Source organism: Aythya marila, assembly GCF_965140915.1.
Source record: "Aythya marila genome assembly, chromosome: 17".
Taxonomy (NCBI): domain Eukaryota; kingdom Metazoa; phylum Chordata; class Aves; order Anseriformes; family Anatidae; genus Aythya; species Aythya marila.
In genome coordinates this window covers 4,077,621-4,103,983 of record NC_139058.1, presented here as the reverse complement: position 1 = coordinate 4,103,983, position 26,363 = coordinate 4,077,621, and the positions used below count along the sequence as shown (strand labels likewise).

Here is a 26,363-nt window from a genome sequence, read left to right as displayed (position 1 = left end):
AGTAAAGGATATCCAAGACCATGGAGGAAGTAGTTCCTCTTTCCAGAAGAGCTCCAGTTATCTTCTACCTTTTGCTAGAGATCAGTGCGAGACTTCTCAAAGCCTTTCTGGAGCCTGTAATGCCCAGGAGTCAGGAGCAGGCTGGTTTTGTGCAAATCATTCAGCAGCATTTGTAGGTGTGATACCACAGTAGCAGACTCCCTGGAAGCTGCTTTCATCTCTGAAAGAGTTACTTCATCTGTTTCCTCCCACGGTCACTGTTGGAACTTGTTTAGCAGTGCAGGCTGTACAGCTAGAAGGAGGCAGGCCGTTTTGCATGTCGCTTTGTATGTAAGCCCTCTGAATGGCCAGTGATCGCAGCAGACATCCAGTGTTGGTGGCTGCAGAAGTAGCATGTGCTGTTTTGCTTTCTTTGACTGTTGCTGTGAACCATGTGTTATTGAACCACGTGCAAGGAGTTCACTTTTATGAGGGCACTCTAGGACGATTGTAATGAACCTCTTGAAGATGAATGAATGTTTTGCTATCATATCATCTGGATTTCTTGTCTATTGGTCTTACGTATGTCTTTGCTAGGTACGATGTTCCAGATCACTTAAATGTTGGCTTTCCTGGCTGTGGCCAAAGTCATTTGGAGTCAGAAACTAAAGTGAAACATAATGGCTGGCTGGTTTCTTCTTTCTTGAAATGGTCAGTCTGGAACAGTATATCTGGAACCAGATCTGAATTCCAGTAGTCCTTGGTTTGCTTTTGGGATATTGAACACTCCTGCAGGCACCTGAAGCTGGTACGGGGAGTAGGACTGGGGAGGAGGGCGTGGAGTTGGGATGACATCCTTCACTGCCTCTCTGGGTTGTTCCACAGCTGTGCTCTGTGTGTCCTATTGGAAAGGTGAGGTGTACCTCACTTTCTAAAGCTGTCTGTGATCACGCTCAAGTACTTCTCTGTCTCAAGAGGTGTGTGTGTTGAGAGAATTCATCTTCACCCTGTTCCCTCCCAGCCAGGAAAGTAAGGCAGGATGTGGATGAGGTAATGTAATTATGCCAGCATGTTGAAGGTAGTTCTGGTTTTCAGAGTACGTTCTGGCTCTTGGCTCCAGGTAGCTTAAATCACCTTTTAAGTAGATTTGAAGAGACTGTGCACACAAAACCTTACTCTGGTTATTGGGTGATTTTCTGGAAGAGTTAGTGTGTGTCTGCTTTATCTGCAATGAGGAGGTCCTTATGAGTAGCAGCAAAGGAGTTTACTACATGCAGAAATGCGTTTAAGTGGACTGTGCTTGTGTTTTGAGTTTACTGGACTTGAGAGTGAAGGATTTCTGATAGTGAGACTGTTCCTGACATCTGAGCACATACGTGTTCACCCACAGAACCATACATAACCAATCTTTTTCATCTGTGCAAGGTGATTTCTCACGGATCTTGATAGACTATATTTCATTTGGGGGAATCTTACCTCATTGGGACTTAAATGTGTTTCCTCCTACTTTAATGAGCTGGTCAATCAAGCTCTAAGTTGTTACATTTTCCCATATATAAAAACAGCATTTTTGTGGCTTTTACTTTTGGCATAATGGATGAGAGTTGTTTTTCTTCTTTTTTTTTTTTTTTTTTTCCTTTTGCCTCCATAAAAATGTATTTTAGACAGGATTTTCCTTTGGATACTTCCAAAACCTCATGTCCAAGGTGGTTCAAGTTCTTCCAGGCTCTGGTCATCCTTGGCGTCATCTCTTTCCCCAGTTACACACCTCTATGTAGAAGTGACGCATACTCATAAGCTTTTGCCTCTTTTACTCTGCAATAGTCATAGTTAGATTGTAATCTGCATTTGGCATTTCACGTTACAGGGAAGGTAAAACAAGTCACTGCAAATCAAACACTTTACAAGGTTGTGAGTCACATGTGTAGCATATGGAAATGTCCTGAAATTTTGAAGCTGCAAGTTGAAGCTGTGTTCAGACAATTCCTATACCACCTAGAGGCTTTGAGCTCGCCCTGCTTAAAGACATGAACTGTGGAACTGCATATGTAGATGGCCATTTGCAGGAGAGAGGAAGGGGCGTTTGTGTAGAATGGGAGGATTTGGAGAAGTTTTATAAATATATTCTGTCCTCTTTTTCACTTCTGAACTAGTTCCCCTTAACCTGGGGATTTCTTCCAAGAATATGGGATATGTTGTACCTCCACTGGATAATGTAGAAGGGGGTATTGTGGTTGCAGCAACAGCTAAAGCATCTCTGACTTAAAGATATGTCCTAAGTACTTCCAAAAATGCCCAGTTACTGATATGTAAACCTCCTTCATTTATTGAATCTGTTGAAAAAAGTAGAGTAGAATGTGAAGATCTTTTTCTCCAGGAATACAGTGATGAAATCTCAGTTTGACCTTACTGCTGAGATTGCTAATTAAGTTTTGATCATCACAGGATGTACAAATATACCTCAAATCGTTTCAAGACCCGTGCAGAGCAAGAGGTGAAGAAAGCAGAGCACATGGCAAGGATAGGTGAGTCTTTGGGTTATGCATGTACATCCTGATTTTGCTGTAGCAAAAGAAAGGAATAAAAGAGGCTATCTTGCTGGATATGACCTGGATTGCTTGTTTCTGTGATGGCTGTGGTTGCTCAGGCAGTTAGTTATTACAGTAATTACAGGCGATTGAGACTTGCTTCCATGCAGTGGAGGGAATTTACATAATTCCCTAATACCACTTCCTATAGAGAATACAGGTACAGAATAACCCTTTAAATGCACAGCTCTCCGCTTGCTCCACCTGAAGCCTCACCTACTTGTTATCCCATTGTTCTGCTCTCACCTTTTTGCATATCTTTACCTTTTTGGTTCTCTTCTCCTTGTATTACTTCCCTCTTGAGGCAATTGTTTGAACACAGATTTTTATTCTATCACCTGATACATACTGATTGATCTGGGTGTTGATTTTTTTTTTTCTTGCTTCAAGACTACCCTTTGTATATTTAGTCTGCCTTCCTTATTATGTCTTGTCCTCAGGAGAAACCAAATTTGACAGTATTGGACATTCAGGATATAGAAATAACATGAACATATATATATAGCATATATCTTTGTTATATTTCATAAATTTAGCGTACAAATCAGTCATCCCAACCCATGTTGAGGAAAACCCATAGAGAACAAGGAATCTTGAACTTGTACGACATGTTATATATGAATTATGTATTAGAGGATTGAATTGTGTATTATGTACTATGTAATACTGACTGTGACTGCTGATCAAGTTTAGGATGGCTTGTCAACGGTATCCTCTCATATATAAGATTTTATTTTGTACCTTTTTATGCTACTTCGTCATCTCTCCCTTGTATATGTTAATCCTGTCTTTGGAAATCTGTTACCTCAGATGAATGCCTGATGATATGATGTCTGTACTAAATGGCTAATACTGTTCTTTCTCCTTGTGTTGTAGCGGAGGACAAGGCTCGAGAAGCAGAGAGTAAAGCTCGTGCACTTGAGCTGCGCCTCGGGGGGGACCTTACGCGGGAGTCCAGGGTGAGACTTTTGCTGTTCCAATGAGTTGGATTTTAAGTATTGAGGGGGAAGGTTTAGAACTGTGCTTTTGGAGCAGAGAACTGGCTGATTAGCATCTCCTTTTAGCACTTTGGTATGGGAAGCAGGTGGTGACTGCTGTTGGAGATAAGTTGTCAGCAATGTTCAGTCCCAGGCAATTGTGTGGTGTCGTCACCACAGGACATGCTTGAACGTGTTTATTTTCCAATCTGAACAAGAAGCATGCTGACATTCCCATGCATACAGCACACAATATCAGGTGGGAAGGCAATGCCTTATTTGAGTTTTACTGTGAAGATGCTATATCTGATGTTCTCTGAAGAGTCTGGGTGAATGTTAAGTATTTGAACAGAAGTAAAAATGTTGTTTTTGTTTTTTTTTTGGCTATTCTCTCTGATTGCCCTTGCAGTTTGCTCTTAAGTTTTCTCAAGCTGTTGCTAGAGAGTTCTTTTTGTTTCCTTCTGAATGGTACTTTGTGAAGCCACAGCTCCTGTGCTGAGACCAGGGGCTTTTTGAAAGGTAGTTAAGGCCTAGGTCTAGCCAGCACTTAGGTGGAAAGAGGATTTGTGGGAAGTGCCAGCAGGTGATATTAGCATAAAATTACTTTCCTTCCTAATGACATCTAATGGGGAAGGAAAAAAAAAGCATTTGAGTAGCCCATCTATTTCCATTTTGTGTCCAACCATTTGCTGTGTGGTTTTAGTTACATCAGATGTTTAGTTGCCTTTGGATATTTTCTTCCAAGCAACTGTGTAGCTACTTAACCAAGGCAGCAACTGGTGCTACCCTAAATGTTTTGGTGTGCTAATTATTGTCCTCCACAGTTGGTGCATTCTTTCTACAATTTTTCCCCCTTCAAAAAGATCTCAGAAGTGAGTTAATTTCATGAATTTCACTGTGAAATACCTCTTGGCAGGTGACATTACGTCAAGCCCAGAACTCTGCAATAACCATGCGCCGGGAGGCTGATGTAAAGAAAAGGATTAAGGAGGCAAAGCAGCGGTGAGTAAAAGGCAGTTGAAAGCTCTGATTTTCTCAGGCTGTTCACTCCATGTGCTTTGAGTGTTTCTTCTGCTTTACTTCATGTGGTGGGGTGAGCAGTTCAGCTCAAAGCTTAAATACTTGTGAGTACTCTATATGCCCTGCCTGTTTAACCACAAGTTTGGTCTTCTGGTTACTTCTGCTATTCCCATCTTGCTGTAAGAAGTATTTGAATTTGGCTTTGTTGTTGTTGATTGGTTGGTTGTTTTGGAGATATTTACCTGGTTTTCACATAAGGTTTTTTCATTGCTTCACTTATCTGTTACAATTCAAAACAAACAAAAAAAAAAACCTCTGGTTACAATTAAAGCTATTATTTAACCACAGGAATATTTCTCTTTTTGTATATCAGTTGTCTGCAAATTTGTCATATACGTTTGAGAAAAATTAGTTTAAATTAGTGTACACTAATTAAAAAAATTAGTGTACACTAATTTTTAGTTGTGTATTATTACTGCATAATGCTCATGAATGCACAGCTCAGGTTCTCGTAGTATCTGATGGTAGTAGTAGACAGTTAAGAGATCTTCAAGAATTTAAACTTTAAAGAATTCCAAGTATCTTCAACTAACCACTTAGAGAAGTGAAATGACTTAACTGGAACAATGCACGTTAGTGCTTAAAAATTTGATGATTAGAGGAAAAATGGAAGATCAAAAATCAGAGGAATGAGTAGGACAGTGGTGTAGACTATGCCTTTTAATTGTTAAAAAATTTGGCCTCATTTGATGATACCTTCAGCCTGGAACAGGTATCCTCATGAAAAACAATCTGTGGTTTTCATGAAAGCTGTGAAATCCATGTAAGTTAGTCTTTGAAGAGCAATACTTCTATTAAATAAAGAGGTTCTGTTTGATTTTACAACACTGCTAAATTTCTTGAGGCTTTCTGCATCACAGGAAATACAATTCATGATAATCAAAGACTCAGGTTCAGAAAATCTGTATGTGCTCACAAACATAGTTGAGGCCAACTTCTGTTGAAGTCATCACAATAAGATAGAAATCATGCAAATTGCTATCCTGTCATTTCCAGGAAAAAAAAAAAAAAAGGTTCTTTTTGGCTGTGTGTTGTATTCTTCAGCTTTCAAGCTTTGAGTAACGTTATAATAACATTATTTGAATTTGAATAACATTATAAAATTTGTAATTACGAGAACTTTCCAAGAATCTGAATATCAAAACTGTAGTTTTGTATCAAAATCTTAATTTTCATGCTTGATTTAGCATTTATTTCAATCTAGAAGATATGAACCAAAATCACATAGAGGACCAGTCTGTGCCTAACAGTACTTTCATAAGACTCAACTGCAATTTTTTTCAAAACGTAGATCTGAAATAAAAACCAAAATCCATTCCTATAGGAGAAAATGTATCCAAATGAATAATTAAATTGCTTCAACAGATACTGTCCAGCCTAAATTGATGTTTGTATTGCAAAGTCATTTTTTTAATTAGTCTTCAGTTGTAATGTGATTCAGTATCATGTTTCAACAAAAACATTTTTTTGTTTTTTTTTGTTAGAAATAGCGGAATATAGGACAAGTTTTTAGACAAAACCTTAATGCTCAAAGGTGCTGGAATTTTCATGCCCTTTGTCTAATAATTAGCAAATAATTTTGATTCCAAAATCTTTATTTTTAGTATCTCAAAGGTTCTGTTTCATTCTTTTACAGGGCATTGAAGGAACCCAAAGAACTGAATTTTATTTTTGGTGTGAATATTGAGCAGCGTGAATTGGATGGCATGTTTATTTATAACTGTAGTCGGCTGATAAAGATGTATGAGAAGGTGGGCCCACAGCTGGAGGGTGGCATGTGAGTTTTTGGAGATTTTTCAGCAATAATTTGCTTAAGTCTGGCATGTTCCCACACATAACTTTGGCCTTGCTATAATCATTCTTCATGAGCATGAGACCGTCTCGTTTTATAAACCTTCAGTGTGGATTCTGGCAAATAAAATGTATTTTTATATTTCTCAGTATTTCCCTAGCTTCCCAAATTAAAAAAAAAAAAAAAAGTTATTTTTTATGACCACAAATTTTGGTCATACCTAGAGCAGTATGAGCCTTGTATGCTTGTTACTGATGTCTGGGGCTAACAGGTGAATACTGGTAGCAATACTACTTCATTCTAGGGACAGGGAGAATTGGTCTTGAAAGCAAATACAAATATTTGAGCCCACCTTGCTTTTTTTCAAAAATACCAGTGCTAAATATTAAGTCTGAATAAAGTCTGGTTTAGAAATCTAGTAAGTTCAGAATAGTATTATTGCAGGAACGTGTTTCTGTAATCCACTATTTTCAATGTTGCTTGTCTGAACACTGACCTAGTAGTTCAATGATGCTCATAACTGTGTGTTCCTCTTCCAGGGCATGTGGTGGAGTAGTAGGTGTAGTGGATGTGCCCTATTTGGTTCTGGAACCAACCCATAATAAACAAGACTTTGCTGATGCCAAAGAATATCGACACTTGTTGAAGGCCATGGGAGAGCATTTAGCTCAGTATTGGAAAGATGTAGCTATAGGTAATGAAGCTTCACCAGCTGCTTTTACGAGCTGCTGGAAGGGGAGGCTTTGGTGGCTGGAAAGGAGCTAAGGGGGAGGACAACCAAGAGTGAAGGTGGTGATTTTTGTGATAATAGCTCCGTACTGAATGGGGGCTTTTTGTTTTCCAGCCCAGAAGGGTATCATCAAGTTCTGGGATGAATTTGGCTATTTGTCAGCAAACTGGAACCAGCCTCCATCTAGTGAACTGCGCTACAAACGCCGAAGAGCCATGGAGATTCCTACCACGATTCAGTGTGGTGCGTCTGACCAGGCTGCAATTAGGAGGCTGGTCCTCCCTGGGAAAGGGAGAGAGGGAGGGAAATCCTGTCTGCAGCTGGGGAGCAGCTAAATGGGTAGGAGATTTGAGGTGACCTCCTCTATCGTTGCTCCCTTCTGGGGCTTGTCTCCTTTTGTGAGTTGCCCTTGCTTACATCTGCTGTCTCACTTTTAAACATCTTAAAGTAAGGTTTCTTTCCTGCACAGTCTTCAGGTTCTTCTTCAGGTGCACTCACAGAATGGGACTGGTGTGGTCAGTAGCAGAATTGAGAATGGGCTTCAAAATGTCATCTGAACTGGAACTGACCAGAGCCCAACAATGGAGTAAGATCCAAAACTCCCCAATAGGCAATGGAAAATAGTCAAGTAACTTTTACTCTGATGCACTGGTGTGTTAAATGGCTCAAGGTGTCATCACAGAAAGGAACCATTTACAGTCATCTTTTGAACTTAATGAAGATTGTCTTTTGTTCACCCCTCAATGGCTATGGCTAAGTCCTTGTTCCAGCTGGAAGAAGGGAGATCTTTATATAAGCACTTTCTCTTTTGATAGAGAGCCATCAAACTTCCCAAAGAGGACGAGCTTTCCTGTCATTCTTCTTGACCTTTTCTATTGACATCTGCCAGGGCCTGTGAAGCCTTTCCAGAGACTGATTTAAGAATATTTGCCTTTTCTTGGCAAAATGTGATTTTTAAGATGTTGATTTTCTGGTAGTCCAATCATGTACTAGATTTGGTTTCCAGAACATCTGGCTTATCTAAAATGTATTAAATTATTACCTAAGTTTAGTGGATACATCTCTGAGGTGTTGGGTGTTGATACCAGTAAGGGACAGCCTGCCTTCTGAGATGAGTGGTGATTTCAGGACAGGCTGTTTAGTTTCATTTGTAAGTGCTATCATTACAGCAGTGAATGTGAAATGTGAATTCGTCAAAGTACTTTGTGAACATGGAGCAAAAATTGACTTAGTATAGCCTGTTTGTTTCTTTTTTTGCCTCTGGTCTTAATTGTCATTGGATATATTTAGGAAATTGGTGTGGTCCTTGGACTTTAAATAGGCTTGAGAAGTGCTATGGGGTAAAAGCTGATTTTGTGGCTTAAGATGTATATTTCTGACTTGCAAAGTGTTTATTACCTTAATAGATGTGTGTCTGAAGTGGCGAACACTCCCATTCCAGCTGAGTTCAGTGGAGAAGAATTACCCTGATACCTGGGTATGCTCTATGAACCCTGATCCTGAACAAGACAGGTAAGAATCAGTTAATATAAAGAACTTTCTGCAGTGTGTCTTATTTGTACTATTTTTTTTTTTCTAGTCATGCATTCTTTGAGAACTGTTGGAGGGATAGACAGGAATTCTATACCTGTATGGTACACCTGTAAGCTGTGCTCAGAGTCTGTGAATGCATGATGATGGCATACCTATTTGGAGCTGACACATGGATGGACATGGCACATTGCATTGTGTATCCTCAGCCACTTTGCTGATGACACGAAACTGGAAGGGTGGATCATATGCTGCAAGAAGGGCGAAGTTTTCCCCGTCCTCTTGGGAAGGGTGGGTTGGAGGTTCAGGAGAGGGGACAGCCTGAGTCACCAGGACATACTGGGAGAGCCCAGCTGAAAACATCTCTGCAGAAAAAGACCCGAGGTCCTTGTGGGCACCAAGCTGAGCATAAGCCAGCAATGTGCCCTTGTAGCAAAGATGGCCAACGGTGTCCTAGGCTGCATCAGGAGGAGTGTTGCTGACAAGTACAGGGAGGTTGATGAGTTGAGGTATTAATGAGGTCAGTCGTAAAGAGTATCCGGTGCTGGGCTGCCCAGTACAAGAGATATGCACATACTGGAGGGAGTCCAGTGACGTACCACAAGATGAAAGGACTGGAGCACCTCTGCTGTGGGGAAACTCAGAGGGCTGGGACTGCTCAGCCTGGAGAAGAGGAGGCTCAGAGGGGATCTCACCAATGATCTGTATGTACCTGAGGAGAGGTGAAAAAAGATGGAGCCAGGCCCTTTTCAGTGGTGCCCAGTGCTAGGGCAAGAGACAATGTGCACAAACTGAAACAGAAGCTTCCCCTTGAATATCAGGAAATTCAAGGTCACTCACCATGCGAGTGGTAATAGGCATAGGTTGTCCAAAGAGAGTTTGGAGTTTGTCTTGAAGTATTCAAAAGCTGTCTACACATGGCCGTAGGCAACCCATTCTAGGTGTCCCTGCTTGAGCAAGGGTGTTGGACCAGATGGTCTTGAGAAACTTCTTTCTAATGTCAGCCATTCTGTGAAATTTAGTTCCTTTATGGTTTTTCTGCACTGCCATTGGAGATACGATTGTAGCTATAGTTTATGCATGTTAGCTTTAATATAGGTAGCAACTGAAGAATAGTCCTAAGTGGAGGCTGGGAGCAACATGGGTTCAGTGCTCAGTCTTTTCAGTTGTCTCTGCTGCTGCTGTTGCTCCAACTCATTAGGCACACAAGCTGGAACAACACCTCTGAGTTGCAGTGAGCCCAAGAATTGCATTTTGTTCACTTGAGGAAGCAGCACATTGATTCATACCAAAGGTGTGTTTCATTATTATAAGATTAAGCAGAGTTCACTACTTCTTTGAATAAGAAAAATTATTGCTCTAGGCTTCTCCTTTCTGTCTGTGGAGAAAGACACTGCTAGAATTTGATTCTTATCTTTGTTGTATAATGAGAGAAGCTGATTAGGCTGTAAGTCAGGAGCCTTGGTTTAGTGTTTTAAATACAAATGAATGCAGGTAGAATCTGTTAATTGGAATCAAAACCTTGATATATCCATAACCAGAAGAGCTACAAGAAGTGTTTATGTTGATATTGGGAAAATACTGATTTTCTAGCTTCTTCCCTTTGGCCCTTGTCATTTGAAAAGTATAGGTGATAACATCCCTGTAGCTCTGTGTGTTCATTCTGAGATGTAGTTGTAATGGGGGCTGTTTCACTCAGGATGGATGTCCTTAGATGAAACTCCTGGGGGCAGAGCCAAATCTGCAAGACCAACAAGAGGCTGCCACATCTCCAGCACCCTGGGTCGAAGCAGTAGCAAGGCTGGGAATGTATTCCCAGTAGACAGACACAGATACACCACACGTAGCTGGCTGTACAGCTCAACACATGCAGACACTCTCAGCACTCAGACACAAACACAAAGCACACCAGTAACCTCATCCTGCTCTTTCTCCTCTGGTCAGGATGAGGGCCATCCGTATCTGCTGCCCTCTGCTGCCTGTCTTGATAGCTACTTGCAGTGGGATATATGGGACCTGAACTCCCACAGACCCCCTCGTGTGGACAGATGTAACAATCACCCCCCTGAAACACACACACTGACACTTGCACACTATACACCCCACAGTTTTCCACTTTGGACACACCGTCCATTTGGTAGCAGATCCTGGATCTTTGCTCTTCGCCGGTGTCTCCTGCCTAGAGACTCCCACACCCCTACCTACAATCCCACACCCCTCAGCAGCAGTTGGTCAGGACTCCCCATTCCCTCCAGTAAGCATTTTTTCTGAGGTCTTGCTCCCAGGCCAGCTCACCTCCTTGCTGCCATGTCTGGCCCAACGTTTGCTGTGAAGCACACATTCCCTTGCACACCTGCATTTGCTGCAGCTGGTGCACCCCAGGCACACAGGCCCCTATGAGCTGTGGTCCCACTTGAGCTGCTGGCACTCAGACCCCCATACACACACATTCACACAGAATAGAGCCCCTCACTCAAGAAAATAGCCAGAAATGGAGTTGAATGTGAAGATGGGACAGTGCTGATCAGGTGCAGGGCATGGCCCTACATGCGTACTGACCAGCCTCCTCTTTACATTACAGCAATCCTTATTATCCTTTTATCTCTTTGTTTTCCCATGTTTATTCCTCCCAAAATCATCTGAATCCCCTCCTTACCCTGCCTTCGGTTCCTCCCCTTGATCCAAAAGATGCTTTGGAGAGCTATTCCCATTGACTGGACACTGGGGCTGAGGCTGCCCTTGGACAGCCCTGCCAGAGCCCAAATGGGGTGCCTGTTCCTCTAAATACTTAATCTGGGTTCCTTGAAGTGCATTTGGGACTCTGTGCGTGTGGGCATGGGCCTTGGAAGGGCTGGTGACTCCTGTGATGGCCTGAGAGTAGCCAAAGCAAGGGTGTTATTCAGGTTTCCCCCACATTTCCCTTTGTGCTCTTTTGCCTATGTGCAGACAAGCTCTTTTATCAATTAACCTGATGGAAATATGAATTAATAATAAATGACATTTCTTATATTTGCAATATCTTAAAAATCTGGAATGGTGTGGCTGTACGTTATATGAAAACATGTTGGAATTTCAGTTGGAGCATGAGTTGGAATTCTTTACTTTTCCACAGGGTGCACACATCCTGTTTCCAGGGAGGTGGGAAAGAGCAGGCAAGACTCCTTGGAGAGGTGATCCAAATTTCCGCTCATTTCACCTTCTTTGAAAGAAATCTCACTCTGGAGGGATAAATAACTCGAATATTTTTGTATTGAGTAGGCTCACTTGCCCTTTCTATCAGTGAGTGCCACTGTGTCCCTTTACATGAGGAAGGTTTTCTGCAGAAGTTGTTGTAGAGGCTCCTTTGCCTTTGTTGGTGCCAACAGAAAGCAGGGTGTACTTGCAGTCCCTGTATTTTTGAACTTGCCTTCTTAAGTGCTCTACTCTCTGATGTTTCTTCCCGTTTCCCTGTGCCATGGATTTGGACACCCTTACTGCTGTATTTTGGCTGTCCCCCAGCTATTCTGTTCCAGGTATTTGCATAGTCTGAGGGACAACCGAGGCTTTGGGAAGCACTGCTGTTGCCAGCATGGGTCAGGGGCCTCCAGCTTGTGTGCCATGAGGATTGCTGCCTTTGTGTAGATAATGGTGATCATCCTGTAGCTGGTGTCTAACTTGGGTCACTTTCCTACAGCCTTTGCACTCCCCAAGAACCTATATTACAAGTCTCTCTCAGGGCAAGCTAGAAAGAGGTCCTCGGTATGGTGATGCAGTCAAATTCTTACCTGTCTTTGTATACCTGTCAGCTCCCAAACTTTGTTTACTATGGCTCCAGGGCTCTGAGTTGGTAATTCCCAGTGTAAATGGTTTGTTTCTTACTGGTTGTGGTTTTGATCCTTAAATCATGTGTGTTTCCCAAGGAGAAAATGGCTTTCTTTGAGATAGTGGCCTCTGCAGAAAGGAAAGGGGGGTTTACTGCTGCACTGGGGATGGGACACGGGGATGGTGCTGTGTGGGACAGATGGTGCAGGTACTGCTGTCTTTGCTGAGGTTGTCTTACATTTCTTCGGTCCTAGATGTGAAGCTGCAGAGCAGAAGCAGAAAGTACCACTAGGAACTCTGAAGAAAGACTTGAAATCACAAGAGGAAAAGCAGAAACAACTGACAGAGAAAATCCGCCAGCAGCAGGAAAAACTGGAAGCTCTGCAGGTAAATTGGAAGGGCTCCTGCTAAGCATAGCAGGCTTCCAGGGACTTCCTTAGTGCAAGCAGGTGATGCTGAGAATAAAATCTGTCTCAGCCTGTAATAGCACATATGCCATGTGGCATTCATGGGGTAGGGGTTGTTGTATTAAACAAGCATCTTAGATTGTATTTCCTGCTAGGATGATGGGGGGACTGCTGGATTCCAGGTCTTGAAAGACAGCAGAAAATACCTGCTTTGCAATTACTGATTTTTAAACTGGAAGACTGTTTGCTAGTATGGGTTCATGCAGGTTCTGACAGCTTTCAAAAATAAATTTTCTGATTTTTTTCATTTTTTAATAGAAAACCACTCCAATTCGGTCTCAAGCTGACTTGAAAAAACTGCCTCTAGAAGTGACTACACGGCCCACAGGGGAGGTAAATGGGATACCACTGTAGGCTTTGTACTCTTCTGTGCTATCCTTAACTGTTATTGAAAAGCAAAGCCTGACTTTTTTTTGTCTCCTCTCTCTGTACCCTAATCTGTTTTGGAACACCCAGTCACAGACTCGACTTCAGCGCCCGCGATCTCCTCCTTTACCTGATGTAATTAAAAATGCTCCCAGCAGACCACCACCAGCTACGCCTCTTCCCAGGTCTGTCAGTCAGCTGAAAAAGAGTTCTCCAGCTTGTTCAACTGTTAGCTCTCCCAAATTGGCAAGCATTCTCTCCAAGGAGGAGGCCAGTACTTCCAGGACGCACCACCATACTGTGACAGCTGGAAAGTCTAATAGCACTTCAAAAACTCTTGCCAAAACAGCTACAGCAACAAAACCGTCCACTGCTGTCCTGCAGAACCCCAAAAGCCCACGTGAGATACCCAGCTCAAAAACTGCCAAGGTGCCAACAGTAAAGAAATCTGCCACTGTCAAATGCCCACAGGTGAGATTCAAAGGGATGAAAACTATCCTTACCAATTTTTCTGCATAACCCATATTTCTCTGTCACATGGGATTTATGCCTCATTCTCTGCACAGAACAAGATAACTCCTATTTTATTCTTGGGTTAGAGTGCCATTCTACACCTCTAATAAAGGCTTGTTTCATCTTTTTCCTGTTAGACCAGACTATTTCTCCAGACAAAAAAAAAGTGCGGAATGGTAGACTTGAGGACTTATGTTATCATATGGCACCCTCTAAATCCTTCATGAAAAAACAATTAAGATATCAAAGGAAGATACTGAGTGTGGAGCTTTTTAAAAATTTTTAAATATTTGCATAAAAGATTTTGTCTGGTAGTGTACTTGAATTATAGCTAGTGCTTTTTTGCTTCTGCAGGCCTCCACAACCCGGAAGAGGACCTTATGTACCACAGAGGAGGTGTCTGAGGGGGAAGGGGAATACAAGAAGGAGAAGACAAAACGGGGCAAATTTGTGGCAGTGAAAGAGGAGAAGGATTCCAGTGAGGTTGTGGTAGAGGTGAGAGTGCACTGGTTTCCCCAGCAGAAGATATTTGTCAAGTGTTTATAATCTTGTCAGGAGACAGCTAATCTGAGCTCTCTGCTTACAGCTCACAGATAGTGCAGGAGAAGAAGAACTAGCAGAACTGAAGAAAGCTCAGAAAGGTGAGAAATGAACCCATGAACTCTTTTCCAGTATATAAAATAATGAAAAAGAGCTCTTGCAGAACTAGATTCATTGGTTAAGCATGTCTTTCTGTTAATGAGCTTTTTAAAACAAAAATTCATGTAAATTCGGGTACTAGACCATGAGATGACTCTTAAGTGAAACAAAATTTCAGGACCCCTTGATTGAACAGGAGTCATTGTGGTGTAGGAAGACCCATAATATGAGAGCTGCATCATCTTAACTGTTGTGCTGTTCAGCTGCGTAGATGGATGTCATGCTGTGAGAAAAATCTCAAATAATGTTCTTCAGACAGGATCTTCTGTGAAAGATAATAGCAAATTGTCCTAGTCCGGTACAAGCCTGAACAGCATGCATCAAACTGCCTAGAATACAAGAGAAACAGTATCTGAGAATGCCGTATCATTTCCTTGCATATTAATGTTTCTAAGTAGGAGTTGAACTGTATGAACGTGGTGGTTCATGTACTGCTTGAAAGAATTGTCACAGTTGTAGGTTCGCTCACAGATGAGGGTGGCTGTCTTCTCTAATGACCATGCAGAAGGTGCCCTCCAGCACCTGAATTTGCAAACATCTTTACTGTCTTCTTCCCTTCAGATAAAGGGCTGCATGTGGAAGTGCGTGTAAACAAGGAGTGGTTCACAGGCCGAGTCACAGCTGTGGAAATGGGCAAGCATGCAGTGCGCTGGAAGGTGAAGTTTGATTATGTTCCCACAGACACCACACCAAGAGATCGCTGGTAACTATCTTCAGCTACTAGATTTTGGAGGCTTGTTTTGCTTTCAGGAGGAAGACCTTGTTTTACTTACACAGGTGCTGAAGACAAAAATATGTTGCTGTCATATCAGGGAGAGTGTGTGCGCTCAGGACTGTCCATCTGCTTTTCAAAGTATGAACACAACACACTCAGTACAGTCTGCTCATTTTAGTGTGATCTTCCTGTGGAGGCAGCTGTTACGTAATCCAGAAGTCTCAGTGATGGATGTGTACAGGTTCTGATGAAGCTAACAGTATTTCAGATACGGCTGATGTAAGAAAAACATATGTATCCCTTCCCCCCCACCACCTTTTTTTTTGTCTTCAGGGTAGAGAAGGGCAGTGAGGATGTGAGACTGATGAAGCCTCCGTCTCCAGAGTATCAGACTCCAGATACACAGCAGGAAGAGGGGGTTGTTGTGGCTGAACCTTCTACCTCAGACTGTGTCAGAATTGAGCCAGACACCACTGGACCGAGCAGTAACCAAGAAACAGTAGACTTGCTAGTTCAAATCCTTCGGTGGGTTCACAGTGCTGCTTGTGAGCTGCTGCAGCCTGATTGCTCTAGTCCTTCAATCTCAATCTCAAACTCTGGCTTTGCTTTTTCTTTCCTGCATAGGAATTGTTTGCGATACTTCTTGCCTCCAAATTTTCCTGTTTCCAAGAAGGAGCTGAGTTCCATGAGTTCAGAAGGGTTGCTGGCATTTCCCTTGGTGAGTTCAGTACATCTAGAAAAAAGAGTTTTTTGTTTTTTTTCCCTTACACATTCCATTCTTACGGCAATCCTGCGTCCTATGGAAGTTATTTGTATCCTTAGCATGATTAACATAGTGGAGAAAAAAATGAGAGTTCTTGAAGCGTGCCTCAGTTTTTCTGAGAGAAGATTTTGATGAGGAATTTTTTATTACCATACATCTGTGTGAGAACCCTGTTGGCTGCTACAGTCTGGAGTTCTTGTCCATTGCAGTTAAGCTTTAAAGAAGAGGGGCAGGGGCCAGGTTAGAGATACATAGAAATGAAATGTAGGCACATCTGTTTGTTATGCCCCAGTCTTAAAAGTCCAACTTATGCGGAGAAAATCTGAAAAATAAGAGAACGTGGACGCTAACGCCCCTTGTACATCTCCAGATGTCCAGGCTCACAAAAATAGAGCACAGTTTAAAGATTCACAGCCCACCTGTCCCCCGTGATATCATTGTCTTTAAATTGGAAAGACATGAATTTGACAGATGGACCACCCTGTGGGTAAGGATGGTCATGCTAAAAGAGTTTGTAGTCAACAGCTCAGTCATAGTATGTTGGTAGCTGGATTCTTCTGGAAGCTGCAGGTGCTGTGGTTTTCTTTACAGCTGGTGCCTTTTTTTTAAGGTGCCATCTGTTGTTTTTTGTCTTCTACAGAAAGAATATTTCAAACAGTATGAAGTGGGTCTGCAGAACCTGTGCAATTCATATCAGACACGTGCTGATGCCCGGGCCAAAGCCTGTGAAGAAAGCCTGCGCAACTCAGAGAGAAAGCTGAAGGAGACAGAAGAGAAACTGCAGAAGCTGAGGACTAACATTGTGGCTTTGCTGCAGAAAGTACAGGAGGTAGGTGAGGAAGGGGTGTGAAACCAGAACTGCACCACAGGTAGCAACCTTCACCAGACCGAGGCCAGTTCAGGCACCTGAGACGTTTTAGTCTACGATTTAGCTGTGCTTCAGTTCTTACTCAGTTTGGTTCAACTTGGGCCCAGACCATCAGAAGCTACTAAGTGCTGCTGCTGCCGCCCACCTTTCAGGATCTAGGCCTTAGTGGCCATGAGGAGTGTTAACTTTTGTAGTTGGAACTTTTGTGTTGTGTACATAGCACACAGTTTTTATTAGTTTCCGCTTTGTGCTATTAAACATGGCACGGCAGGAATTTCTGTCCTCGTGCAGGAAGCTGGTGTTAGATTCTGAATCCCTTGTATAGAAATGCAAGGCTTTAAACAGTACTTCAAATAAAAAACTTTGATTAAATATATTTATTACATATACTATCAAATATTAAAACATTATTTCATGTAATATAATGTTAAAAATACTAATAAAGTCTGCCAGGCTCTGAGAAGGGAAGTTGGCAGTGCTTTCACAGCAGATGAGTGCAGCTGTGCACTCCTGGAGAGTGCTGGCAGGCAAGATGCAAAGGATGATCAGGACAAATGCTGCAGAGGATGCTGTGCTGCTGTACAAGGAGGCATTTTGTTTTATTCATTCTTGCACTGCTCTTCAAGATTCACTTTTTCACTAGTATTTCTTGTGCTTCTGGTTTCAGGACATTGACATTAATACAGATGATGAACTGGATGCATATATCGAGGACCTGATCACAAAGGGAGACTGAATGACCCCATTATACATCCTAGGGAAGTGCAGAGGAGCTGGTTTCTTCTACGGAGATGTGGATTCCTGCGGTGGAGGACTGTGACAGCTGATGAGAGGAGAGGGTTTTTAGACAGTACTTCCTTTGTATTGATGTACAACTCGTTCTTGTGACTTTACATGAAAAAGACATTCGTGCTTTTGGCAGGAAAGTTTTTAACATTGTAGTTCTTTGAATCTATTACTTTTGTTTATAAATATTTATTTTTAAAAGACATGGGAACTGTGCCTGGTATGATGGGAGGGTTGCTGTATGTTTCTAGTGAGGTTAACGTGTGGGTACCCATTTTTGCATCTGGGGCGTATACTAAACCTGAAAGACCAGAACATCATGCCTAGCACATTGTCTCTAATAGGAATCTGACAGCAAATTAAAATTAGGTCTTGAGTCGTGGAAGAAGAAGTCAGGACTTTGACTTCCAAGATGCTGACCTGGGGTGAGAGAAATCCAAGCAAGGAATCTGAGCAACACAGAGGAGATCAAAACAGTCTCTGTGGGAGCATGGGTAGCAGGGATGAAATCTTGAAGGTTCTGGCAAAGTCGGGTGTGGGGGTAGGGGATTGGCATTTGCCAGCGCAATGAGGTCTCTCAATAAGTCTCTGTAAGTAGATGGAGTTGTCATGATGCTAACAGCTCAGAGGATGAAAATACTTTTAAAAGAGCGTGGCCTCCTCAGTGACTCTCAATGGGTTGTGATCATTAGATAGAGGTTTGTGTTGCTTTGCTCCAATTGCTGTTCCAGGTAATTTTAATTAGAGTGCTGTAATCTGGAGCCCTGCACTGATGAATTGCATCTGGCTCTGGGTCAGCAACAAGGACAGTGTTTTTCCAACTTCCTCCCAGCTGGAGGCTGCACTACAGCTCCTAGTAGACCGCTTGTGGCACAGATGACTTGGTTTGAGTTCATTGGCTAGCCATCATCTCAGGTCTGCTAGGACAGGATGCCTATGAACTCAGTGCTCAGGAAACTGAAATCTGCAGCCTGGTGGCGTAAAGAAACACTGTGCGACCGAAATGTTCTCACCTTCAGGAACACCAAATGAAATGGGCCTTTGGAGCTGTTTTGGTGGCTGAATGTGTAACAGATGTTGTAGAGAAAAAAAAAATAAACATCTGTTGCACAAAAAATCTCAAGCAGTAATAATATATAGTACTAGACAACTCCTAAGTTTTACATACCATAGGGGGGGGGGAAAAAAAAAAACAAACAGAAGAGAAGGTAGATTTACTTATTTGCCTGCATTTCAGGTCAAGAAAGCATATTGCAAGAATAGCATACAATTTGAGACTGATCAGTGTTTTTCAGAATGTGTGTACCCTGACTCCCTTTATAAATGAAGGTAAGAAGCATCCCCCCAACCACTCTGCACATTCCTGGGTTGGAGGGGCAGTGTTCCTTAAATGCAGGAACAAGCTCATTGTAAAGCCGTGGACATGGTCTATCTTGATTTCAGTAAAGCCTTTGACACTGTCTTCCACAGCATCCTCGCAGCTAAACTGAGGAAGTGTGGTCTGGATGATTGGGTAGCAAGGTGGGCTGTAAACAGGCTGGAGGGAAGAAGGCAGAGTTGTGGTCAATGGGATGGAGTCGAGTGGGAGTCCTGTGTCCTGGGGTGTAGCAGAAGGGCTGTGGTTGGTAGGTCAAGAGAGGTTCTCCTCCTCCTCTGCACTGCCCTGGTGACAACATCTGGAGTATTGCATCCAGCTGTGGGCCCCTCAGTTCAAGGACGGGAACTGTTTGAGAGAGTCCAGCACAGAGACACGAGGGTGATTAAGGGAGTGGAACATCTCCCTTACGAGGAGAGGCTGAAGGAGCTGGGTCTCTCTAGCTTGGAGAAGAAGAGACTGAGGGGTGACCTTATTAACGTTTATAAATGTGTAAAGGGTGAGTGTCAGGAGGACGGGGCCAGGCCCTTCTCAGTGACACCCAATGATAGGACAAGGAGCAATTGGGTGCAAGCTGGAGCATAGGAGGTTCTGCTTAAATATGAGATGAAACGTTTTTATGGTGAGGGTGACAGAACACAGGAACAGGCTGCACAGGGGGGTTGTGGAGCCTCCTTCTCTGGAGACTTTGAAAACCCACCTGGACGTGTTCCTGTGTGACCTGACCTAGGTGCTCCAGCTCCAGCAGGGGGATTGGACTAGATGATGTCTCAAGGTCCCTTCCAATCCCTTACGTTCTGTGACTCTGTGATATTGGAAGTTAATTGCAGTTTATTGGTTAATTGCAGTTGCACACTGGTTCATCAGGTGATGTTCCCTTTGTAGAGCCTGAATATTATGTTAAGGTCAAAACAAATCTTTGTCCTTTTCAGGTGGCCAGCAGGAATTCCGAACTAGATTTCATTAAAATACAGCTGAAAGATTATGCAGCTTGCAGTCTTTATTTCATAACACGAGGGAGTATGCTAATGTGGAACCTATCGTCCTGACGTGTTTCTTAAGCTTCATGAAACAGTTTGATCCCTACTCTTCCTCTCCTCTCCTGTTAGGAAGGCATTACACACTTTTACTCCTCTGTTCTCTGGGAACATCTCTTTTCCAGTTTTAACTTCTCTTAAGGCATTTCATCTTTTTGTTCTCACACCAAATATTTTTGATTGAGTTATATTTCTTCCCTAGAGTTACTTTCAACAGTGCAACTGATGTGTAACTGTCCCCTCTCAATTTCCATGTTGCTAGGAAAAGGAAGGCAAGAGTGCTTATTTATTTTTTTTATTAGCTTTTAAGTGCTAATTAAAAACATTCTCAAAACCTTTCTGCTCATCCTTCTCTGCGTCTGTTTAGAATATTTTTTTTAATAACCTTGGTAACTAGACCTATATAGAGCATTTGATTTTTACTAAAGCCTTTAGGAAAACAGGAACAAAGTCTAAACAACCTTCTGCTCCAAGCAGGATGTACTCAAAAGCTGTATCAGTTGTTCAAGGCCCTCTGTCTGACCTCATAAAATCTTCAAGGGTAGAGGTTGCACCAGTTTTCTGCATCACAAACCTTTCCAGTGATGGTGTTCTACCTTTGCATCTAGCAAGGCTGTCCCTGTTGCAGCTTTGGAGGCTAAAACAGCTGCCTATTGAAAATACCTCACCTGCTGCAGCTGAAGCAGCTAGACCTTGCTGCGTTTAATCATTAATCAAGGTGAGTGGGACAGGGCTGGGGTAGTAAGGCCCTTCTAAGGATGATGTTACTGAGTCCTGTGTGCAAAGTAGCTGCTGTACCAGGCTGTGTAAAGTACTGGGTGCTGCAGAGCCCATCGCTCTCACGGGGAAGGAGGGGATCCAGGCTGCTGGAGGGAAGGAGCAGCTCTCTGTGCTGACCACAATCCGTGGCTTTGGCCTTGCCAAGGAAAGCAGGGGCAGCTCATTGTGGAGCTGCAGGTCTGGGCTTCTCGTGCCCTCCCCACCCAGTGCGGCTCCAGCACTGGGGCCGTTCCCCCTTCCAATTCCCCTGAGCCCCGGGGGAAGCTGAAAGGAAGCTGCCAGCTCAGCTGCCAGGTGGGGACTGCAGGCTGGGAGCCTCTGAGCAGGCTCTGCCACAAGCTCATGAAGCATCACATTGTCTGCGCGGGGGCTGCCAGCGCCTGGGAACGTGGGCACGTGTGGCTGTGCCAGCCCCTGGTGCTGCCCTGTCTCCGGGGAAACGTCTCGTGATGGCAGAGGCATCGCCAGCCACCGCTGGGGCACCCCCAGCCTGACCTTGGCTCCGCAGTGTTTGTCTGGGAGGAAAGAGGATGAAGTCTTCCTTTTCCTGGCAGCCGTCAGCTCCTGCTGCAGCTGCCTGGAATCGGCTCCCTTGTCGTGAAAGGGGCGGTTTGGCGGCTGCCCCGGGGGAGAAAAGGGAACCACTGAGCATCACCACGAGCCCGAGGTACTGCAGGGCCTAGGGCTGGCAGCTTGCTGCGGGTGAGCGCACAGAGGGCCCTTGTCACAGCTACCAGAGGGGCTGGTGGCTTCTCACCTGCTGTGTGCTCTCCTGGCAGGAGCAGTGCCTTTGGTCCCACAGGACTCTGCCTGGTCCTGGGTGGGCTAGGAGCTATTTTGGGGGTGTTCCTGCTGCCAGCACACCCCAACTGCAGCACTGTGGCTCCCAGGGCACACACTCTGGCTATGACCCCCCACCCCCTTAGGGACTCCACGTGCCCTTATCCTTCAGGGCCACATCCCCCCTTGTTTCCTCTCAATTTCCTCTGCCCCTCTTATCCTTTTCCTGGCTCTGCCTGCCTTTGTGCAAGCCCCTGCCCCATCGTACCCGAGCCAGGGGTCAGCCAGAGTAGGATGGGTTGGTTTTTAACCTTCATCCACCCTGCACTTCTTGTGTGAGCACAGGAGGCTTCTCACATCTGTGGTTGTAGTGGGTTTATGTGGCGAGGTTTTGGTAGCAGAGGGCTGTAGGGGTGGCTTCTGTGAGAAGAATCTAGAAGCTGCCCCATGTTAGATAAGGGCCCCGCTACCGAGCCAATAAGTGATGTTTGTGCCTCTGTGAGAGCAGATTTAAGACAAGGAAAAACAAAAACAGTGCTGCTACAGAGCAGCTGGGAGAGAGAGGGGAGCGAGGAACAGCCTTGGAGGCACCAAGGTGAATGCAGCAGGAGGGCAGGAGGTGCTCCAGGCGCCAGAGCAGAAGTTCCCTGCGGCCTGTGGAGAGACCCCCAGTGGAGCAGGCTGTCCCCCTGCACCCATGGGTCCCACACGGAGCAGATCTCCACGCTGCAGCCTGTGGAGGAGCCCCCGGTGGAGCAGGTGGACCTGCAGTAACGGAGGCCTGTGGAAGACCCCTGCTGGAGCAGATTCTGGGCCAGAGCTGTAGCCCGGGGAGAGGAGCCCAGGGAAATATTGCACCCAGGGAACTGCTGGCACATCTGGGTTCAAGGAAAACACACTGAGCTCCTGCTCGTGGCAAGCTGGGCCCAAAAAACTGCCCTTTGACTTAAGGAGCTTTGGGGGGGGGGGGAGAAGAGCCGAGCCTCCAGCCGTGGCAGTGCACAGATGCCCTGAGCCCAGGATGGACCCGGCCAGATGGGTCCAGGACATGGCTTGGAAGGAAAGCAAGACAGTGGGGACAGCGACTGGATGGCTGTGAGAGCAGTCCTCTGGAGAGGTGACAGCCAACACGCCAGACACCCCTCACTGAGGGGAACCGCTGGGGAAGGGGACACATCCCTGTGTCACCGTTAACCCCGGAGGCGACAGCCGCAGCAGCCCAGGACAATCACGACCAGCGCGGTGGCCGGTGCACAGCGACCATGCCCGTGCTGAGCAGAGCCCGAAGCATCCCCACGCACGGCAGCGGCCCCACGCAGCGGGTGCAGGGGATGCCCCCAGCCGGGAACACGCAGGGCTCAGCCTCGGCAGCCGGCACCGGACCGGGAGCCGCTGGGGGGGGGAGGCTGGCGGCGGAGCCCCCGACGGCCCCGCTCCCAACCCTCCCTCGGGAGCCCCCGGGGGGCTGCGGGGACGCCGCCCGCCAACCCGCCCCGTCGGGCGGAGCCGGACGAAGAAGGGAGCAGGCTAGGACGGCGGAACGGGCGTTTATTGGGGCCGCTACACCTTGGTGCCCCCCGACGGCACCTCGGAGCGCTGGGTCGGGGCGCTGAGCGTGGACGAGGCGGCGGCGGCGGAGGCGGCGGGCGGGCGGCGAGCCCCGCGCAGCCCCAGCAGCAGGCGGCACTGGGCTCGGAAGCGGCCGTCGAGGAAGGCGTAGAGCAAGGGGTTGAGGCAGCTGTTGAGGTAGGCGAGGCAGGTGGCGTAGGGATGCAGCCGCGAGATGAGGCCGAGCAGCGCGCACGGCAGCTCCAGCAGCCCGGCGGCGGCCAGCACGAAGAGGCTCTTCAGCAGGTGGAAAGGCAACCAGCACCCGGCGAAGACGGCCACCAGCGCGGCGATCAAGCGCAGCAACCTCCTCCGGGCCGCCGCTTCGGCTCGGCGGGGGCGCAGGTGGCGGCGAACGGCGGCCCCCACGCAGCAGTAGCAGACGGCCATCAGCAGCAGCGGCGCCGCGAAGCCCAGCGCCGTCGTGCCCAAGCTGAGCGCCGCCGCCGCCCGCGCCGCCCCGCCGCCCAGCTGCAGGTCGCAGAGCGTCCGATTGCGGGGACCCCCCCGCGCCTCCCGCAGCAGCAGCGCGGGGAGCGCCGCCGCCGCCGCCGCCGCCCAGAGCGCAGCCAACGGGCCCAGAGGAGCGGAGGAGCCGGCGGCGGAGCGACGGGGAGCGGGTGCGGTGCGGGGATGCGGAGGAGCGGCGCGGGTGACGGCTCGGTAGCGCTCGGCGCTCAGCCCGCCCAGGCAAAAGGCGGAGGCGAACATGTTGAGCAGCACCAGGTAGCTGCTGAGCTTGCAGAGCGCCGCGCCGAAGGGCCAGTGGAAGCGCAGAGCCGTGTAGGCGGCCCAAAGGGGCAGGGTGGCCACGAAGGCCAGGTCGGCCAGAGCCAGGTTGCCGATGTAAGCGTCGGCGGAGCGGCGTTTGGCCCGCGGGCCTCGCCACACCGTCAGCAGCACCAGCCCGTTGCCGGATAGCCCCAGCACGAAGACCAGCGTGTAGAGAGCGGGCAGCAGCGAGAAGGACGCCTCCCAGTCCGCCTGCCACTCGCACGCCTCCCCCGTCTCGTTGCCCTCCTCCTCCTCGTAGTAGTAGTCCAGCTCCCCGTACTCCATGGCGCAGCGCTGCCCCCCGCGCCCCGCAGCGCCCCTATAAAAAGGAGCCGCCGCGCACCGCCCCGCACCGCCCCCCCGAGACCCCGCACCGGGCGGCCCCGCCGCGACCCCCGCCCCCAGGAGGCGCCGGGACCCCCGCCCCAACCCCGCCCAGCGCCCCGCATCGGTGCCCACCCGGCAGAGCATCGCCCGCAGCCCCCTCCGCAGGGGCAGCGGCCAGAGGGGGACAAGGGTATTGGGAGAGGAAAGGCTCGGGTGGGAAGATTTTGGTTGTGAATTGCTTCTCGGAATGACCTAGGCGGGTGTCAGCAGCACAGCCCAAATCCCTGCCAGCCATCCAAGGGGAGCGTGTGCCGTATGCTGTGGCAGAGCCGGGTGCTGGAGTGCCAGCGGGGAGCTGTAAGCCAGGCTAGAAACATGCAGGGTGAGCAGGGAGGGCAGAAAGTGAATGCTGCGGGAGCTTCACAGAGGGCACGGCAGGGAAATGGAGCAGTGCTCAGCATGGGGAGCCTGTGGGGGTCCCTGCTCTGGGGGTGTTGGTGCCCCATCCTTGCACAAAACCATTCTGTTGCACTTGTTGGTGATGCCAAGCCAGAGCACAGCCTTGGATAAGTAGGGCTGGCAGGTCTAGGGGAAGATGAAGCAAGCCGAAAAGCATCCTGACCTTGTGAAACACCATCCCTCACCTCCCCGTCAGTAACTCACGCCTTCCCCCAGCACTTTTCACACAGAAAAGAGGGAGAGAGGTGGAGGGGTGTTCCAGGAGACCTGGACATTTGCTGTGATTTCTCAATGGCAGAACTGAGTTCATTTTATCTGTCCTGGCCGGTTTCTTGTAACAATTGTCAGGCCCTCATTCCCTGATGATAAGGAGAAAGTGGCTACTTCCTGAAAAACAGACTGCATGCGTAATGTCCAGGAGGAGAGCGTGCACAGTGCATAGTGCCTGCACGCATAGTGTCCGCAGTGCCGGTACTGGAGCAAGAGAAGGAGCTCTTAGCACGGGTTGTTTCAGGTGAGGGGGAAGGTCGGGATGACACTGTGGCTGAGTGGGACTTTGTCTAGCTGGACATGTCGGGTCAGTCCCTGTCAGCAACATTCGGTGGCAGCAGAGCCCCTTTGTCAGGTGTTTACGCATTCCCCAGTAGGACTGGGCCTGCTGCACCCACGGAGCATCCTCGTACCCCCCAGCTGTGCTCAGGGTTGGGAACAGGCAGGATTGTAGTCAGGAGCCCTGGAGCCAGCAGCATCTGCAAAGTCTCCGGAAGCAAAATTCTCTGTCCGCTGGGCTGGTTTCCTGCTGATCACAGTCTCTGTATTTCGGGTCTGTTTTTTCTTTTTTCCTCTTCTCAGACATGCCATAAAAACGTCCTTGTTCGGGGAGAGCCTTGCAGAAGACACTTCCCCTGTGTTGGTCCTGAGGGTGGCATGTGGCCAGCTGCAGCTCTGCCAGGAGCGGGGAGGGAGCGCTGGGCTGTGGTGGGCTGTTTGCTTGCAGCAGAGGTTTTTTTCCCTCACTGGGACAGAGGACGTTCCTGTTCCCTGTCTGTGTGTTACCGCAGCACGTTAAAGCAAGTTCAGCATGTGGGATCTGATGCCTCACTGGCGTTTGACAGGGGTGAGACTCTGCAGCCAGGTGAGCCACAGCTTCTCCTGAGTCACCACCGTACATCTGCACTGTTTCTTCCCCTGCAACAGGATTCCTTGGAGGGGCTGAGTCCCTCAGAGCAGCCAAGGCCTGTGGCCACAGTGGGACGTGAGCAAAGTGAACTCTGAATCAAGATCAGTAAGTACTGGGAGCCAGGAATCGTGTCTCCCATGGCAGCAGGGCCTTTCTGCATCTCTCCCATTCTCTGCCCAACACCATAAAGCCTTCCTTCCACCTCAGCTGCCCTGCTGTGCTAAACCTGGCATCCCAGGGGACTTCAGGGCAAGCAGGAGGGGTGCCCCACACCTGCTGCAGATTGTAGTCATGCAGGGTTGTCTGCACTGGGATGGTTGGATCAGTTGTCAAGGGCTGGGCAGATGAGTGCCACTCTTACCTTGCTCCAAAGGGAACCTAATTCCTGA

The 26,363-nt window shown here is 47.0% G+C and overlaps 2 protein-coding genes across 5 annotated transcripts in view; one reads left to right on the top strand and one right to left on the bottom strand.

Annotated features, from left to right (window-relative positions):
• Window positions 1–17,857, top strand: part of MORC2 (MORC family CW-type zinc finger 2) — a 43,626-nt gene extending 25,769 nt beyond the window's left edge. For 3 of the 4 annotated variants that reach the window (XM_082774219.1, XM_082774218.1, XM_082774220.1), the window contains exons 10-26: window positions 2,425–2,504; window positions 3,444–3,526; window positions 4,461–4,546; window positions 6,261–6,401; window positions 6,956–7,110; window positions 7,261–7,389; window positions 8,553–8,658; window positions 12,732–12,864; window positions 13,203–13,277; window positions 13,401–13,781; window positions 14,178–14,318; window positions 14,410–14,464; window positions 15,084–15,225; window positions 15,571–15,762; window positions 15,862–15,955; window positions 16,641–16,829; window positions 17,536–17,857. In XM_082774219.1, coding sequence (XP_082630345.1) covers window positions 2,425–2,504; window positions 3,444–3,526; window positions 4,461–4,546; window positions 6,261–6,401; window positions 6,956–7,110; window positions 7,261–7,389; window positions 8,553–8,658; window positions 12,732–12,864; window positions 13,203–13,277; window positions 13,401–13,781; window positions 14,178–14,318; window positions 14,410–14,464; window positions 15,084–15,225; window positions 15,571–15,762; window positions 15,862–15,955; window positions 16,641–16,829; window positions 17,536–17,604 — 2,251 coding nt within the window. In that variant the 3' untranslated portion in view covers window positions 17,605–17,857. Of the gene's footprint in view, window positions 1–2,424; window positions 2,505–3,443; window positions 3,527–4,460; window positions 4,547–6,260; window positions 6,402–6,955; window positions 7,111–7,260; window positions 7,390–8,552; window positions 8,659–12,731; window positions 12,865–13,202; window positions 13,278–13,400; window positions 13,782–14,177; window positions 14,319–14,409; window positions 14,465–15,083; window positions 15,226–15,570; window positions 15,763–15,861; window positions 15,956–16,640; window positions 16,830–17,535 lie in introns of those variants that run through there. The other variant, XM_082774221.1, reaches the window with a different exon arrangement.
• Window positions 17,858–23,186: 5,329 nt separating this feature from the next.
• On the bottom strand, window positions 23,187–24,308 carry LOC309884989 (apelin receptor A-like; the record flags this gene model as incomplete). The annotated part of the gene is made up of 1 exon (XM_082774506.1): window positions 23,187–24,308. The coding sequence occupies exon 1, from the start codon at window positions 24,291–24,293 to the stop codon at window positions 23,187–23,189; it is 1,107 nt and encodes a 368-aa protein (XP_082630632.1). The 5' UTR covers window positions 24,294–24,308.
• Between the last annotated feature and the right edge of the window lie 2,055 nt (window positions 24,309–26,363).